The 18,031-nt window shown below is 39.2% G+C and overlaps 1 protein-coding gene across 3 annotated transcripts in view; it reads right to left on the reverse strand.

The window, feature by feature from the left end:
* The window catches only part of dpy19l3 (dpy-19 like C-mannosyltransferase 3), a 38,207-nt gene continuing 20,176 nt past the window's right edge, over positions 1 to 18,031 (reverse strand). For all 3 annotated transcript variants that reach the window (XM_033036444.1, XM_033036443.1, XM_033036445.1), the window contains 11 exons: positions 16,567 to 16,698; positions 15,761 to 15,862; positions 15,485 to 15,558; positions 14,200 to 14,358; positions 13,256 to 13,381; positions 8,839 to 8,950; positions 7,094 to 7,150; positions 5,508 to 5,590; positions 4,517 to 4,649; positions 2,859 to 3,017; positions 1 to 1,593 (listed from right to left, as the gene is read on the reverse strand). In XM_033036444.1, the coding sequence (XP_032892335.1) occupies positions 1,423 to 1,593; positions 2,859 to 3,017; positions 4,517 to 4,649; positions 5,508 to 5,590; positions 7,094 to 7,150; positions 8,839 to 8,950; positions 13,256 to 13,381; positions 14,200 to 14,358; positions 15,485 to 15,558; positions 15,761 to 15,862; positions 16,567 to 16,698 (1,308 nt within the window). In that variant the 3' untranslated portion in view covers positions 1 to 1,422. The remainder of the gene's footprint in view (positions 1,594 to 2,858; positions 3,018 to 4,516; positions 4,650 to 5,507; positions 5,591 to 7,093; positions 7,151 to 8,838; positions 8,951 to 13,255; positions 13,382 to 14,199; positions 14,359 to 15,484; positions 15,559 to 15,760; positions 15,863 to 16,566; positions 16,699 to 18,031) is intronic.

Here is an 18,031-nt window from a genome sequence, read left to right on the forward strand (position 1 = left end):
TTGAAATCGTTAAATTCAGGGATTTTATTTCAAAATTTACAATTGCTGTACAAAGTGGATAAAGAAAGTAATAACACTTGGAGGGTACAGTATTCTGTAGGTAATTGTCACGGCATTGTTAAATGCCAATATTGGCACTGAGACAATGGATAAAAAAAAATAAATGTAAATGTGTTCAGTACAAAGGGCTAAGAATCAACTGAATAACTTATTAAGTAATTGCGTGACATAATATCAGTAACTTCAGAAAAATCAGTGTAAATAAAAACGGAATCCCTGTTATCCTTCAGTGTACACCTTATCTTGTGTGGACACAGATACAATATCAACAGTACAGCATTGCGAGCTACTCTGCTCTTACAACTGGAAAGAACAGCATAGGACCAGAGACTAAATGACTGGTTAGAAGGGATGGCAGACGGTAGCTAACAAAAAAAAGAACATTAATTTTCTTCCAAAACATCAGACACATTTGGCACTAACATCGAGTAATGTTATTCTTAGTAGTTGTGACTATTCAGGCAGTTGACTGCATGCAATAACCTTCGACATGCAAAGACCCTAGTTACTGTGTAACAATATCCATTACAGAAAATACAGTATAATTTTACATTCAACTTCAATAAAATTGCAGTATTTATGCGTCACCAAATAACCAGCAATGATCAATCCCCAATGTCAGCAATGCAGAGATCTTTCCTGGGAACTGCTGCAAGACTAAGACTTCTGCTTGACTTTACTGTTATCAGTATAAATGTTCAACTGTGTAACTGTGGAAAAATGTTTTTATACTGCAATAGCATCAAACAAATTTAATCATCTAATTTGGCACTAAATGTCAATGTTAACTTTGTTATTTATAATTTACAATATCGATAGTTTTCTAATATCATTAGTAATTGAAACCGTAATTTCATCCATGTTGACAAATGTAAAAAGCACATTTATGTGACACCTACAAGTGTAGGATTGTGCAGATAAATGCTATTTAAAATACTATGTTTAACAACTCAAATAAATACTGCCTTATTTCCATTAAAGTGTTGCAAAGAAACATTTGATTAAAAGAAATTATGCAGTAGTGACCAGCAAATAAATTACAGTACATTCAGTTTATGGAATATTGTACAAATGAAAAACAGTGTAAGTAAAATTCCTGTTCCAAATAGCAAGTAAAAATGTATAAATACAACTGAAAAGCACAGTGCATCAACAAGCAACAGATTTAACTGATATTGAACCTTATATTTCGGATTGAATTAGAAATAATGAGCATTAACCGCAGCTCTGAGAAGGAACAGAGCTATCAATCTCAGATATAAACTTAGTTTCTTACATGAATTTGGCTTGCATTTTCTATTGTTAAAGCCAACATCTATCACCTATAATGTAATATTGAACAGGTACGAAATTCTACTTGTGTTAATGCATCTCCTTCTTTTTCTTTAGCCTGTAGACATGAAAAGTTTTGTTTTTAAACACACGAGAGAAATAGGTAGAATATGGAGGTGCAGTTGATTTGATTTCATCACAAAACCGAGGATAAGGAGAAGTCTTCAAGTCAGGATCATTTTCCCCAGAACCATCCATCACCTGCAAAATATAAAATTATAGACCAAGGTTTTGGTTATTTTCACAGTAAGAAAGCAAAAGGCTTTCAGAGTAAGCACTTAGTGCACAATAAGCTTGATAATTATTATATATTCGTTCCAGTCGGAGCCAAGACATATACTATTACCTATTGCATGCAACCCCAAAATCTCATTATTCTACGTAACCTATATTAGGGTGGCCAAAACTACTCCTGACTCAGTAGCATAGTCTACAGTGGAAGACAGTGGAAGTCCATCCCAAACACTGCCACCAACATGTGGAATGTAGATCAAAGGGGTCAGGTAAATTAATAAACAACTTAACAATATGACCATTATATTGCTGAGAAAGTTTGGGGACACCAATTATAGGGGATGTTTAGCATTTCAGAGGGAAATGCTTCGTGTATGCATTCTGGAATAACTCAGTAGATCAAGCAGCATTTGTGGAGGCAAAAGGTGGGAGTCAGTGTGTTAGGTGGAGCAGAGGCATCAGGACTGAAAGGGAAGGGGAAGGATCAGCAGCATAATAGCCTGGTCCACATGGTTTTCTTCTCCCTTTCTTCATGTTTCCCCATCTGACCATTATCTTTTCCCATCTGGTTCCACACATCGAAGATAGACACAAAGTGCTGGAGTAACTCAGTGGGACAGGCAGCATCTCTGGAGGGAAGGAATGGGCAACGTTTTGGGTCGAGACCCTTCTTCATACTGACTCGTCTCGACCCAAAACGTCACCCATTCCTTCACTCCAGAGATGCAGCCTGTCCCGCTGAGTTACTCCAGCTTTTTGTGTCTATCTTCGGTTTAAGCCGGCAACTGCAGTTCCTTCCTGCACATGGTTCCACACACCACTACTAATCTCTATCCCCCTGTTATATGTAATGACAATCCTTACTCTTCACTCTCAGACCTGACAGCATCTCAACCCAAAATGCCAACTTCAACCTAATGCCCCCACAGGTGTTGATTGACCTATAGACTTTTAGCATAGCTTTTTGTTCCAGATTCCAGAATCTGCAGTAACTTTTGTCCTCAAAATAATACAATTAGAATTGTTCCTTATAAATGTTACGCTCTGGGGCAAAACCCAGGAAGCAGATTAAGACCCATCATAAAGTGCACCGTTGATCAGCATTGAAGCACAATGCTAGTTAGCTATTAAAATTGCAAACTTTATAAACATATAAGAAAAATAGAAAATGTTTACTCTATACTTAAAAGGTACCCTCGAGTTGAATGCAGGATTGAACAAATCGTACTTACATGACCATTTGCAATATCAAGCAGGTCTCTCAAACGACAGCCTCTACTGTGCCTTCTTTCATAACAGATACTGTCCTCAACAACAATGTAGTTTGTTCCATACAAACGCAAGATCCTGTACACCTCATCAGGGGGGCGTTTGGAATAAATCTGATAGATCTTCAGGGAAAGATAAAACAAGTAAATTCAAAGTTAGCAGAAAGTAGCAATATGACATGGCTAAAAGGCTATTTGATTCTCAGCTAGGTACAGTTGTCGTGTGCTATCCAGTTAGCAGAAAGACAATACATGATTCTTATAACTAACTGCATGCAACATATATTTCCTCTCACCACTCAATCTGTAGAGTGAAATAAATAGCAACCACTGGAAAAGTAAAAAATATGATTGTTGAGAACTATAGCATGCCGATTACATATTACCAATTAAAACCTGACTGAGTATCCAGACAAATACTTCCAAAGTCAAAGATCTTAAAGAAGCTCAGTGCCTCATAAGATATTTTTGTCAGCAGTATGAATCTCCTGAGAATTGAGTTGTGGTTATTAGTTCAGACTTAGAGTATTATGGTATGGGGAAGCCCATCAAGTAGTTGCACAATGAGCTAATGTATTGCGAGTCCTGTTCTTCATGGCCGATTAACAATTATCCCCCAGAGATACTCCAATCGAGCATCTCGTTTCAGGACTGTAGCATAGATCACATACCACAAGGCACAAGTGAGCACTGTTCTGCCTGAAAATAGTTCTAAAAGAGTACAAGATATTGATGTGCATGTAATTTGTCACACCCAGCTCTCCACCCTGGATGGATGAATATGGCACTCTAATACAGAGCATTGTGTGTAATTAGCTGCTATTGTATTCCTGCTATTTCCATTGGGCAACATTTTTGGAAACAGGGCATGCAGCATTGAAAAAAATCTCAACTTTGTTCAATCATCAGTGACAAATACATACCCATGATTACTTCACCTCAATACTAGACTGAAAATGCCTTTGTTGAATACCGCTGCCATGTTTGTCCACAGGTCAGCCAGGTGGTTAAAACAAATCCATGTTCATTCATTGTTAAAAATGACAATGGAGGAGCTATCCTCACTTTTCACCAGCAATATTTGGCCACAAATGTGTCCACTTGTTATTTTAATCTCTTCCAAGACCCTTCAGTGATCCAGGGACAAGAAATAATTATTCCCTATTCAGGCAGCTCTTCAAATGACCACAAGTGAGTTTGAATTACAGACTGCCAGTGAACTTAAGACAGCTGTTCCAGCAACCACATATCCTGTTCTAAAACCAGAGCTGATGGAAAAGCTCATTAACAATGTATTTATATATTATCTTTTACAATCTCAAGATGGCATAAAAGCCCTTTTCACAAATAAAGTTATTCCAAAGTGTAATCAGTGCTGTAAATTAGGAGGTACTGTATACACATATATTGTTCCTGCAAGCAGCAATATAATTCCGGCCTGGCCATTTGTTTTATCCACACAACTATACCATTTGGATGCCAGTTTGTTTATTTTGGGGCATTTTAGACTCAAGTGTAACAGAAGTCAAAAGCTGGATCAGAATTAAGGAAACACATCTCACTCCAGGAATGAATCCTCTGCCACTGAAGGGATTCAGTGTGATTGATTCACTGCTGCCTACCTGCTTTGTTCTGTCCCGTAACTTTTTATCTTCGTAGTGAGGGTGATTAGTTATGGTCCTTCCAGTACAAAGCTTGATTCCTGCCAGTAACTGCATACTCCCAGCAAACACAGCATCACGGGAAGTGTTCATGCTGGTGAGGCAGAGAAAAGTGGTGAGAGGGAAGATAAAATCAATAACACACAAAATGCTCACATACAACTTTCTTGTTGAACATTTTTAAAGGTACATTTAAAATGGTGCCCTTTTTAAGGTCATGGACCAATATTAATTCCTTGCGAACGTTATTTTTCTACATCGTCCTGTCCAACATTCACGTTATCTGACAATATCCAAATTACTGCCATTTTCCCTCTAATACATTGCTACTGAGGAATTTTATTAAATTGTTTTTGAAATTCCAAGCACTACCACTATTATTTCTTTATCAACATATTCAACCTAATTCCATCAAAAAATCTAATAAAGTTGTCACATACACATGGGACTTTATAAACTTGCTGCAGTTACTAAATGAATCTTTTACTGAATCTGCACACGTTTTGGAATCTTGTTATTACCTCGTAAAACTGACAGGCTACATTGCTTTGACCAATTTCCCTCCTGGGATAAATACGGTTCTATCGTATCATATCATTTATTCCTTTCTCCGTGCCTGTGTTGTATAGCAACTTTCTAGCACAACTTTCATCTCTTGCCAAAAACCTTGCAATTTAATTGATAAGAAAACACTATTCCTGATATCAAAACACGATTCAGACACGTCAGAGCAATTGCCACAGATACATGTGAATCTGTACATCACATTGTAGGGGTGAAGCCTCCCTCACTGCCCCGGGCAGAACACGAGGCCCTGCTGCCCTCGATGGCAGCACCCAAACCAATGAAAACACCAAAATCAAAAACACATTTTGATCTGTTCGGGCTAAGAAATTTGGTGGCATTTAAAATGTTAAAACTGTAAACATAATTTTGAAGTGATTTAACTTACTTGATCCAGTTCATTAATTCAACTGTATCAGGGTCATAGAATTCCCTTAAATCTGAGAGTTCAGCCATTATCTTTGGCCAGAACTAAAAGAAAACAAAAATGTTGAGCAAGTCTAACACTTCATTCTTTTGATGTATGAGTGTCTGTGGCTGCAGCAATTCGAGAGCGATGGATACGGATTAAATTCCATATCCATCGCTCTTGAATTGTTGCAGTCCTTGCATTATAGTCTGTTGAACAGCAATTCCAGACTTTAGCCCAATAACGTAAAGGGTCAGCACCCATAATTGAGTTACAATATCGTGTGGTCCAGGGGAAACATGCAGGTGGCGGTGCTCCCATGCATGATCCTTCTTACTGGCACAGACCATAGGGGGAGGTGTTAATACAGCAACCTGGGTGGGGATTTTGTGGGTAGTAAACGCTGCAGCCACTGTGCACCAGTGGTGGAGAGAACACGTTTCATGGGAAGTTGGCAAATTGTTTTGTCCTGTAGACTGTAGCATTTATGGTATGTTGTTGGAGCTGCACTCATCTAGGCAAGTGCCGAGTACTCATCATAGCCTGACCTCCATCTCATAAATGTGGCATGGCAGCAAGTTGATCATTCACCCAGGATAACAAGTCTCTGACCTACTCTGACACCCACACGTGGTCCAGTTGAGTTTCTGTTCAACCCCACCTATGGGTGTTCATGGTGGGGTTTTAGAGATGGTGATGCTATTGAATAACAAGGGTCATAGAGTGACACAGTGTGGAAACAGGCCCTTTGGCCCAACTCTCCCACACCGGCCAACATTGTCCCAGCTACCCTAATCCCACTTGCCTGCGCTTGGTTCATAACCCTCCAAACCTGTCCTATCCATGTACCTGTCCATATAATTCTGACCAGGCATTTTGTTTTATCCACACAACTACACCATTTGGATGCCAGTCTGTTTTGGGTGTTGAAGATGCTCATTGCCTGGCAGGTTTGGATGAGAGGGGATCTTATTGAAACATATAAGATTATTAAGGGCTTGGACACGCTAGAGGCAGGAAACATGTTCCCGATGTTGGCGGAGTCCAGAACCAGGGGCCACAGTTTAAGAATAAGGGGTAAGCCATTTAGAACGGAGACGAGGAAACACTTTGTCTCACAGAGAGTGGTGAGTCTATGGAATTCTCTGCCTCAGCGGAGGCCGGTTCTCTGGATACTTTCAAGAGGGAGCTAGATAGGGCTCTTGAAGATAGCAGAGTCAGGGGATATAGGGAGAAGGCAGGAACGGGGTATTTAGATCTTTCCCCTCTCACCAACCCATGCCCTCCAGTTTTAAACTCCCCTCATCTTGGAAAAAGACTGTGACCTTTATCAATGCACCTCATGCTTTAGCCACCTCTCATTCAGTGCTTCAAGATAGAAAGTTAACAGAAATGGCAATGATAAGATTTTAGATTCATACTGGTGATGCCATTAAACAATACTATGATTTGGAATATCAATTTATGACTAATATTTGCTTTTAAAATTTACTGAAACTCAATAAGGAGGTGATGATCTTCTTCTGTCTCAGATGCCAAATATAATTTGCTGCAATATAACTTACCTCGTGATAAAGGTAAATACAGATTAATATTGGCACTGCAAACCTCACAGCACGGACCTGTGAAAAGAAATGATACCAATACCAGTTAAAATAGGACCAACAATAAAAAAGCAGTCACATGCAAATCCAAGGAAACTAAAACAAAACTAAAGATGCAATAATCAATCAGCCTTGTTTCTATATTAATCTGTATAGACTACAGTACTGTACAGGACTAAAACAATAGTACTGATTAATGGTCCAACGTCAACTGGACAATTGTAAATTACAGCTTCATGAAGCAAAAGCATTGCCAGGGAAGTTTAATGTTCAACCTTACAAGATGGGCTTAAGATCTAGCCCAGACACAGAGATTACAAATTGGGCTCCAAAATATTGAACATCCTAATCACCATACTACACAATCCTCTTTCTAATTTAATTGTGCAGATATATTCTATACATTAAGCTTCAGATGTATTCATTTTGCATAAAATCTAGTATTCTCCAAATATTTCATGTTGTTATATGGCTAGTTTTGCATTTGAAAAGTATGATAAAATTACAAATGTATGTGTTATTTTCATCAGTGAAAGAATGTGAAATGAATCGTTATTTGAACTACAACATTATTTCTTTGGGATTGGAAATATATACCCTTCAAGATCACCTGATATTGTATTGCCACCTGGTGGCAAGTGGTAATACTATTCAAATTCAAATAGCAGAGATCATAAGATGCATTTTCCAATTAAAGACACCGGCCCGTTGCAGTGGCGACCCAGGCTTACAGCCAGCGCAGAAAAGAAGCGCTAACTCCACTGCTCCAGTCCAGGGCTGTCGGTTAACCCGGAGGGACAGGCAGAGTTGAGCTGATGTTAGCGCTTCTTCTCTGCGCTGGCTGTAAGCCTGGCCACCACTGCAACGGGCCGGTGTTCCGACAGTCCAGGGTCACCCCGGACATCTCCGGCCGCCCCTGGACAGGGATGGGACACTCGGAAGGGGACGGGGCCCAGTAAAAATTCAACAAAGCTTGCAGCGCCTGAGACCGAGGTTCAATCCTGACTATGGATTAAACGCAGGTCTGTATTCATGCAGCAGCACAGCGGCCGAGAATGTTTATTGCGAGTGACCAATGACCTGGACATGCGCAGTCGGAATACCAAACTCGCTTATTGACATGTTTTTAAGATCACATACTGAGACTGTACTCAACATCATTTTGCTAATGCTGACTTTGGATGAAGTGAATAATTCCAGTCACAGGTCCTGTGTAAACTCTGTTCTCAATTAGATTCTCAGTTAACAGCAAAGTTCTGTGTGAAATCAATCAATCAGTATTATTCATCACTTGCACATAAAGTGCAAGTGAAATGAATTTGCCAGCAGCGGTACAATAAAAAAGAACACACAAAAACGCAACAAAAAAAATTAACACGAAGCATTCATCACTGTGATGGAAGGCACAGAATTTGGCCAGTCCACAAATTACATCAGTTGTGATGAGATGGCTTCAACTCTTATGTAAAGGGAACAATGAAGATATCAATACATAATTGGCCAACAACATATGACTCAATCATTTTTAGATCCTCTTGCTGCAATTAAAGATACAAATAATGTAATGATTGTATATTAATAAGATAATTTATGTTTAATGGTTAGAAAGAAAATATTAGCAAACTATTTCAACAAGATGTATTAGTCTACATTATAATAAAATTGGAACTAAAATCATCTCAAAACATCTATTACAAGACACTAACCCACTGAGGAGAATAAAGGCGAATTGCTTTGAGATTTAGACTCCAAAAATGATGGCTGCAAATTGCTGCTGATGAAAACATACACACGTGGGATGTCCATAGATATTTCATCCTGTAACAAACAGTAAATGAGCTAAGGGCACTCATACAGTAGTCCTGATCTAAAAACTGTACAATTTTTAATATGTGTATTTGGAAAATAATTGTCTCCATGGTCAAAATAGAATCTTACCTAAAAATTGGATACAGTATATTAGCAGTCTAGTCAAGTCAATTTTATTTCTATAGCACATTTAAAAACAACTCTCGTTGACCAAAGTGCTTTACATTAGTGCAGGTACTAACATGCTACATACAGTGGTACATAGATCAACAATACATGTTGAGGACCTTGAGAAACGCTTGTGAGTAGAAATAAGTTTTAAGTCTAGACTTAAAAGAATTGATGGAGGGGGCAGTTCTGATGGGAAGAGGGATGCTGTTCCATAGTCTAGGAGCTGCAACTGCAAAAGCGCGGTCGTCCCTGAGCTGATGCCTGGACCGCGGGATGGTCAGTAACCCCAAGTCTGGGGTTGGGGTTACTGACCAACCCCAGTAACCCCAACCCCAGGTCTGAGGGACCTGGAGGTAGTATGGTTGGTTAGCAGATTTTTGATGTAGGTGGGGCAAGCCCGTTAAGGGCTTTGTAGACATAAAGAAGGAGCTTGAAATTGATTCGGAACCGCACAGGGAGCCAGTGGAGAGAGGCCAGAATCAAGGTGATGTGGTCCCTTTTTCCGGTGCCCGTCAGAAGTCTCGCTGCGGCGTTTTGGACCAATTGCAGGCGGGACAGGGATGATTGGCTGATGCCAGTGTAAAGGGAGTTGAAGTAATCAAGGCGGGAGGAGATAAATGAGTGGATGATCTTTTCGAGGTCGTCAAATTGGAGGAATTGTTTTATTTTAGCTAACGAGCGAAGCTGGAAGAAGCTAGCTTTTACCACGGCATTGACTTGTTTGTCAAATTTCAATGCGGTGTCAAATATCACGCCACGGTTGTGAGGTTTGAGTAAGGGGGTAAGGCTTCCAAGGCTGCCTGCTATCGTTTTGATGGAGTCCGAGGGGCCGAGTAGGATGACCTCAGACTTGCTCTTGTTTAGTTGGAGGAAGTTCTGGGCCATCCAACACTTTATATCCTCGAGGCAGTGGATAAGGCTGAGTAGATTTGATCGGTTGTTGGGTTTCAGGGCTGTGTGTTGTCTGCAGAGCAGTGGAAGGAAATGCCGTGCCTTTGAATGACTTGGCCTAAGGGGAGCATATACAGGGAGAAGAGAATGGGGCCTAGGATGGAGGCTTGTGGAACCCCGCAGCAAAGGCTAGCTGGGAAGGAGAAAGAGTTGCCTATGTTTGTAGAGAAACTCCTATCTTTGAGGTAGATGAACCAGCTCAGGGCAGGGCCATCAATACCAACCCCATACCGGAGACGGTCAATTAGGATGGTGTGGTCGACAGTATCAAATGCTGCGCTGAGGTCGAGAAGGAGCAGGATTGCACAGTCGCCGGAGTCAATGGTGAGATGCAGGTCGTTATGTACCTTCAACAAGGCAGACTCTGTGCTGTGGTGGGCCTTGAAACCTGATTGGAAAATGTCCAGGATAGTATTTTGGTGTAGGTAAGGCATTAGTTAATTTAAAATTACCTTTTCTAGGTTTAGAAATAAAACAAAAAGCCATACTTTATTGCAGAAGGGTGTTGACAGTTTGTTACATTTACTCTTGCAGTGAGTTGTTTTTTAAAAACTTTTATTTGGGTGACAAGATTTTGACAAAAACGAATAATGTTGGAATAAAGAGAAAATGAACCTGATGATTGAGTAAACAGGGCAAGTGACAGTGCAGACAAAAATGCTGGAGAAACTCAGCAGGTGCAGCAGCATCTATGGAGCGAAGGAAATGGGCAACGTTTCGGGCCCAAACCCTTCTTCAGACTGAAGAAGGGTTTCGGCCCGAAAAGATGCTTCGATTTTCCAGCATCTGCAGTTCCTTCTTAAACACAAGTGACAGTGCAAGTGGGTTGAAAGATACTGCAAGTAGGACTGCAAAGATAACATTAGAGTAGGTGCATTGAATGCAGAAAGAGATGCAAACAGAATGAAGCAATTAAAATAAAAATTTAAAAATTTAAAAAATCCCTACATTAATGAGTTTAATCATTTTTCCGCAGGAGAACAAGGACACAATATGACAGAGCACCGTACTAAAGTCAGCATCTCCAAGATGGAACTAAGTTGGCTGTAATAGTGAAGGAAACGTAAAAACCAGTGTCGAGATTCAGGTGACGGGTGTGGAGACGAGTGAATCTCATGATCAGACAATAACAATGACATTTTTATTGATGGAGATGGAGGAATGAGATGGAGGAACTGAATGAAATCCAGGTCAGCCGGGAAGTGGTGTTAGGTAAATTGAATGGATTAAAGGCCGATAAATCCCCAGGGCCAGATAGGCTGCATCCCAGAGTACTTAAGGAAGTAGCTCCAGAAATAGTGGATGCATTAGTGATAATTTTTCAAAACTCTTTAGATTCTGGAGTAGTTCCAGAGGATTGGAGGGTAGCTAATGTAACACCACTTTTTAAAAAGGGAAGGAGAGAGAATACGGGGAATTACAGACCAGTTAGTCTAACATCGGTAGTGGGGAAACTGCTAGAATCAGTTATTAAAGATGGGATAGCAGCACATTTGGAAAGTGGTGAAATCATTGGACAAAGTCAGCATGGAATTATGAAGGGTAAATCATGTCTGACGAATCTTATAGAATTTTTCGAGGATGTAACTAGTAGAGTGGATAAGGGAGAACCAGTGGATGTGTTATATCTGGACTTTCAGAAGGCTTTCGACCAGGTCCCACATAAGAGATTAGTATACAAACTTAAAGCACATGGTATTGGGGGTTCAGTATTGATGTGGATAGAGAACTGGCTGGCAGACAGGAAGCAAAGAGTAGGAGTAAACGGGTCCTTTTCACAATGGCAGGCAGTGACTAGTGGGGTACCGCAAGGCTCAGTTCTGGGACCCCAGCTATTTACGATATATATTAATGATTTGGACGAGGGAATTGAATGCAACATCTCCAAGTTTGCGGATGACACGAAGCTGGGGGGCAGTGTTAGCTGTGAGGAGGATGCTAGGAGGCTGCAAGGTGACTTGGATAGGCTGGGTGAGTAGGCAAATGCATGGCAGATGCAGTATAATGTGGATAAATGTGAGGTTATCCACTTTGGTGGCAAAAACAGGAAAGTAGATTATTATCTGAATGGTGGCCGATTAGGAAAGGGGAGATGCAACGAGACCTGGGTGTCATGGTACACCAGTCATTAAAAGTAGGCATGCAGGTGCAGCAGGCAGTGAAGAAGGCGAATGGTATGTTAGCATTCATAGCAAAAGGATTTGAGTATAGGAGCAGGGAGGTTCTACTGCAGTTGTACAGGGTCTTGGTGAGACCACACCTGGAGTATTGCGTACAGTTTTGGTCTCCTAATCTGAGGAAAGACATTCTTGCCATAGAGGGAGTACAGAGAAGGTTCACCAGACTGATTCCTGGGATGTCAGGACTTTCATATGAAGAAAGACTGGATAGACTCAGTTTGTACTCGCTAGAATTTAGAAGATTGAGGGGGGATCTTATAGAAACTTACAAAATTCTTAAGGGGTTGGACAGGCTAGATGCAGGAAGATTGTTCCCGATGTTGGGGAAGTCCAGAACAAGGGGTCACAGTTTAAGGATAAGGGGGAAATCTTTTAGGACCGAGATGAGGAAAACTTTTTTAACACAGAGAGTGGTGAATCTCTGGAATTCTCTGCCACAGAAGGTAGTTGAGGCCAGTTCATTGGCTATATTTAAGAGGGAGTTAGATGTGGCCCTTGTGGCTAAAGGGATCAGGGGATATGGAGAGAAGGCAGGTACAGGATACTGAGTTGGATGATCAGCCATGATCATATTGAATGGCGGTGCAGGCTCGAAGGGCCGAATGGCCTTTACTCCTGCACCTATTTTCTATGTTTCTATTTCATAAATGTAATGTGCTTATATCCTATTGGGATTTCAGAATTTAGAACGTTAGACAAATTTAGAAGAGCAATTGTGATTGGTCTCAATAATCAAGCTACAACTTACCATTTTAAATATCCTTTTTTTCCCCAATTAATATTCTTATAGTTAAGAAACATAGAAAATAGGTACAGGAGTAGGCCATTCAGCCCATCGAGCCAGCACCGCCATTCAATATTATCATGGCTGATCATCCAAAATCAGTACTCTGTTCCTGCATTCTCCCCATATCCCTTGATTCCGTTAGCCCTATATCTAACTCATAGATTTACTATATTAACATTCATTTAAAATATTGTGCATCTTGTTATTGGTAGTACAACAGCTTACCTCATTGTACTCAAAGCTAGCAGACCAAATAACACATTGTGCATTAGATTGTAGGCTACGTCTGGTCTCATCACAATCACTTTCTCTTCTTTAACAGGCAAATTCTGGAATGGTGTGGAACAGTTACTGCTGCAAGAGAGAAAAACAATTATGAATAGAAGTTACGTTGTTTTTTTTGATGAATAGATATTCTACTTATGAGGACACGATCAAAATATTGAAGCTTTGCTAAGACATTACAATTTGACAATACCTTCATAATTAGATATATTAAATATCAAAGGTTTGTTAAACATATAGTCATGAGGTGTGAGGATTGATTGATTGATTGATTGATTACTTTATAAGTGAACACAATGTAGTCATATCGCATGGAAACAAGCCCTTCGGCCCAACGCCCATGCCGACCAAGATGCCCCATCTATTTGGCCCATATTCTTTTAAACCTTCCCTATTCCTGTACCTATCCAAATGTATTTTAAATGTTGCCACAATATTAGCCTCAGCTACCTCATGGGGCAGCTTGTTCTATATACCCACTACCCCATATGTGAGAAAGTTGCCTCTCAGGTTATTAAATCTTTCCCACCTCACCTTAAACCTATGTCCTCTGGTTGTTGATTACCCTATCCTAGGTAGAAGACTGTGCATTCGCCTTATCTATTCCCCTCATGATTTTATATACCCCTAAGATCACCCCTCAGCCTCCTGCGCTCCAACGAGCAGAGTCCATGCCTTCCCAACCTCTGACTATAGCTCTGCCTATGTAGGATAAATTCAGGAGATTGAAGAACATAAAACAAAATCCACACTTGGGTTCTGAGTCATGGAAGCATTCTGCCAAGCATCCTGACAATGCTTGAGGAAACAGGTACAAATATTTGATACATTAATAAGGGATAATTGATGATGACATTTTAATATCATTGTCATCACTGACGTACCCGAGATTTCCAATAGCAACAATGGCAGCAACGATCAGTGTAACAACCAGAACCAGAAGATACAAGGGCAAAATCAACGTGTGCAGAAGTCTCTGGAAGGTGTCATGAGGCAGAAGGCCAAAAGCTTCTTCACATAGGTACAATTTAGCATCAAAATCCCTATAAGAGAAGGGAAAATTCATTGCATCATTCAACTTAAACATCAAATCTTCTCCAAAATCCTGTTAGAATTTTGAGATGCCATCTGTACATAGAAACATAGAAAAATAGGTGCAGGAGTCGGCACCGCCATTCAATATGATCATAGCAGAACATCTAAAATCAGTTCCCCATTCCTGCTTTTTCCCCATATCCCTTAATTCCTTTACGCATCACAGCTAAATGTAAATCTCTCTTTTGCCTCCACAACAATGACTGCAGTAGTCTTTACTTTCAAGTCTTTTAATTTGCAAAGGCAACACATCACAATCATTCTAAACAGATAAACTAATCTGCCAAATTAATTGTCAATGAGTCGTAGAGCATGGAAGCAGGCTCAACTTGCCGATTGTGCCAGTAATCATTTGGGAATCTGAAACTTTCAACTTGGAAGATTCAATAATATACAGCACCCTTGGCCACACTTTACTCTCCTGGCCTCACCAGGTTTTCCCCTACTCTCTCCAAGGAATATACACCAAGGTTATATATAACAATTACAGTAACTGACCGGGAGTACAGAGCCCTACATACAAATTTTGGAGGGATAAAGAAAGCTGTAGAATACTGCAAATAATTAATTCAGGTTGCCGTTAAGAAATAAGAGGAATAATTTTATTTTTTTTAAACACAATTTAACAGAATTCTGGGAAGGACCTAAACTAAGTACAACAATAAGTGACAAATACATATTTTTTATGTTTTTACAATTAGGTTTTTAGGTGTTTTATATATTTTTTGAACTAAAAATGTTTTAATGGCCTGAATTTGCAATCCCTCTTGTTTCCAAATATTTGTTGGCTTTCAAAGACTTTCCTGCCATGTTTAAGTGCTTGATTGAGAATCACGAATGCATGACCAGTTGCCAAAGAGCTTGTTACTTCGGAAAGGTTTACAAAAGTACAGACACAATGTGTAGGTCAGCAGCAAACATGCGTGGCTCACCAATATCAGGAGATTCTGGGCCAGTTTATTTCAACCAGACCTATACAACCCAAGAAACGTACCATGCTGGCAATTCTATGGACAACTATCTTTTCCATGCAACAAGCACTTAGTTTCGTAACTAAAAAAAAAAATAATTTACCTTGTTGCCCCAAATCCAAACTTTGCTTTAAGGAATTTAAAAATATGTTCATCGGATTCTAGTCCTAAAATTCTCTGCCACAAAAAAAGAACACAATGATGAGATCCAATTAGAAATGTATAATTCTGCTTTTAAATATTTTTTATTTACTAGTTTCTGTCAGTTAATAATGCATATATAATCTCCAAAATATCACAAAATACAGGTATATAATGAACCCTGAAGAAGGAAATGAGAATAGAATAAGGAAACCAATAAAAAAGGCTGTTGACATACCTTGATGATGTTATTTGTTAGGATTGTTAAGCTGAGTACCACAATTAGATGCAGCATTAGTTTTGCTACTCTTATAGCAAATGTGCCACATTTTAAATTCTTCTGTAAAAACAGGGAGAAAAGGGCAATGTTAATCTTTTCATTCCATTTCCATTCATTCATTGATCAATTTATCACAAGCGAGAGTGAAACTTTCTGTAGCTCAAATGCAACTCTGAGTGGTGCAGTCTGTCATTATGTTGCATTAACAGTCATGTCACTCCCTGCATGCGTGTAGCCAAAGAAAGTGTCAGAACGTGCGGACTGAACACAATTATTTAACCCAGCAGCCAGCAATGATTTAACCCGTTGTTTGCAATGTAAAGATGAAATGCAAGTTAACCAGGTGTGAAGATCCCCAGGTTAATTTGAGACTTAGATGATTTACCCACAAAATTCATCACAGTTTTATTTATTTCCCAAATAACATTTACAGAATTATATATCTGATCAGACTATTGGCATATACACAGGCAGCAACTGTAATACCTTGTTCACTTGAAGTGTACAGAATAAACAGTATTCATACAGTAAGTACAATAGTAAATACAATGTCAAGCACAAACAACAGAATGGTGTAAGTTTGTATTGTAATCTGAAATAGTGCAATAACAGAGTAAGCGAATGAGGTGGAATAAAGGTGAATAGTACATGACATCACCTTTAGGGCAGGTGTGTGAAAGGTGATTGATTCAGGAGTCTGATGGGCGTGAGGAAAAGGCATTTATATATAATAGTTTGAATGAAAAGGAACAACCTATTATTACCTGAAAGTGCTGCACTACTAAAGCAGCAAGTATGAAGCTCAGAACCAGTGACCCCAGGAGCATAGTATTATTAAATTGTAGGATCCAGACCAGAAGCAACGAAACTACTTGAACGAGATATAGTGATCTAACCTGCAACATAGGAAGTGCAATGAAGGAAACTCACAACCGAGCACAGAAAATAACAGTTACTACTCACACAAATCATCTTATTGATCTTGTAAATTGTCAAAAACTAATGCAAATCATTCAAAAACCTTTTTCTTTTAGATTACATATATGATTTTTAAATGAAAATGACATTTTAAAAGCGCTCCTTCTAAAGGAAACACCATGCATGTCACAACAATGATCTATTTAACATTTACATTCAACTTTCCTCGTTTGTTTTCCATCAAACAATATCTAGCCAATGACTTTGTTATGTGCCCATCGAGTTGATTATTTGCATTCCCAAGAAGCAAAACAAAGATTATTTTTAACATACACTTAGGATGCCTTAATTGTAAATTAAATATTAAACAAAATACAAGGTTGTGATATTAAATTTATAAAAACAGGTAAGATGTAGAAAAAAGTAATAGTACATGGTAATACACCAACATTTATGTAGTTAGAAAGGGTCCGAGATGAGCTGTTTCTTTGCAGAGTTTTCTCTTTTCTTTGATGAATTAGCCCTTCTGCCTCCATGCTAAACTTTGAACTTGCAGTTCCTGGTTTCTACATTCTAAACATGGAACCCATCTTTTTGTAGAAACTTTCACTGACTTGTTTAAAAATCAAGAAGGAATTCAAACTCATCCACTCATAGTATTACTGTAAGACTAAAATCCTATGCATTCTTTAAACTACAGAAGGTTATTTTCTAAAAGCCTGGCAGTCTGTACAGTAACTAACTAGGTAACTTGCTCAAGTGAAACTAACAGGTACAGTAAACCCTTAACCTTTGAGTATTTAACTTCCATGGTTTTGTAAATATACAGTTGACACTTCGATAGATATAATTTTCCGAAATTTAAAAGGACAATGCAATTGGAGTAATTAACAGCGCCTCCAGCCAATGCTCAATTTGAATTGTAAAACTGAAAGCAGTTTACTGTACTTCAGTTAATCAGTGTTCCTTTTCTCAAATTAACAAGTTATTTACAATAAACTCTGATGCGCTCCTGCACCCCTCCATCTGACAATCAATGATTTATTTTTCAGCTTGTATGTTTAATCTTGTCAAAACAGGCATGTTCGCTTCTGATTGACCGGATCCTTACATGGAGCAGATAGTCAGAAGCTGTGATTTATCTCACTATCCACAGTAGCTGGTACCCTCTGGGGCAGCAGAGACACCAACAGAGACACTAGTAGATACACAAGTAGAGCTCATAACTGCAGTGGCTACACTACCAGTGCACGCTAAAGTAAGGTTATTGACAATGTTACTGTATTTAATACACTTCATATACATATCATA

This window comes from Amblyraja radiata, chromosome 17 (assembly GCF_010909765.2).
Source record: "Amblyraja radiata isolate CabotCenter1 chromosome 17, sAmbRad1.1.pri, whole genome shotgun sequence".
Taxonomy (NCBI): Eukaryota; Metazoa; Chordata; class Chondrichthyes; order Rajiformes; family Rajidae; genus Amblyraja; species Amblyraja radiata.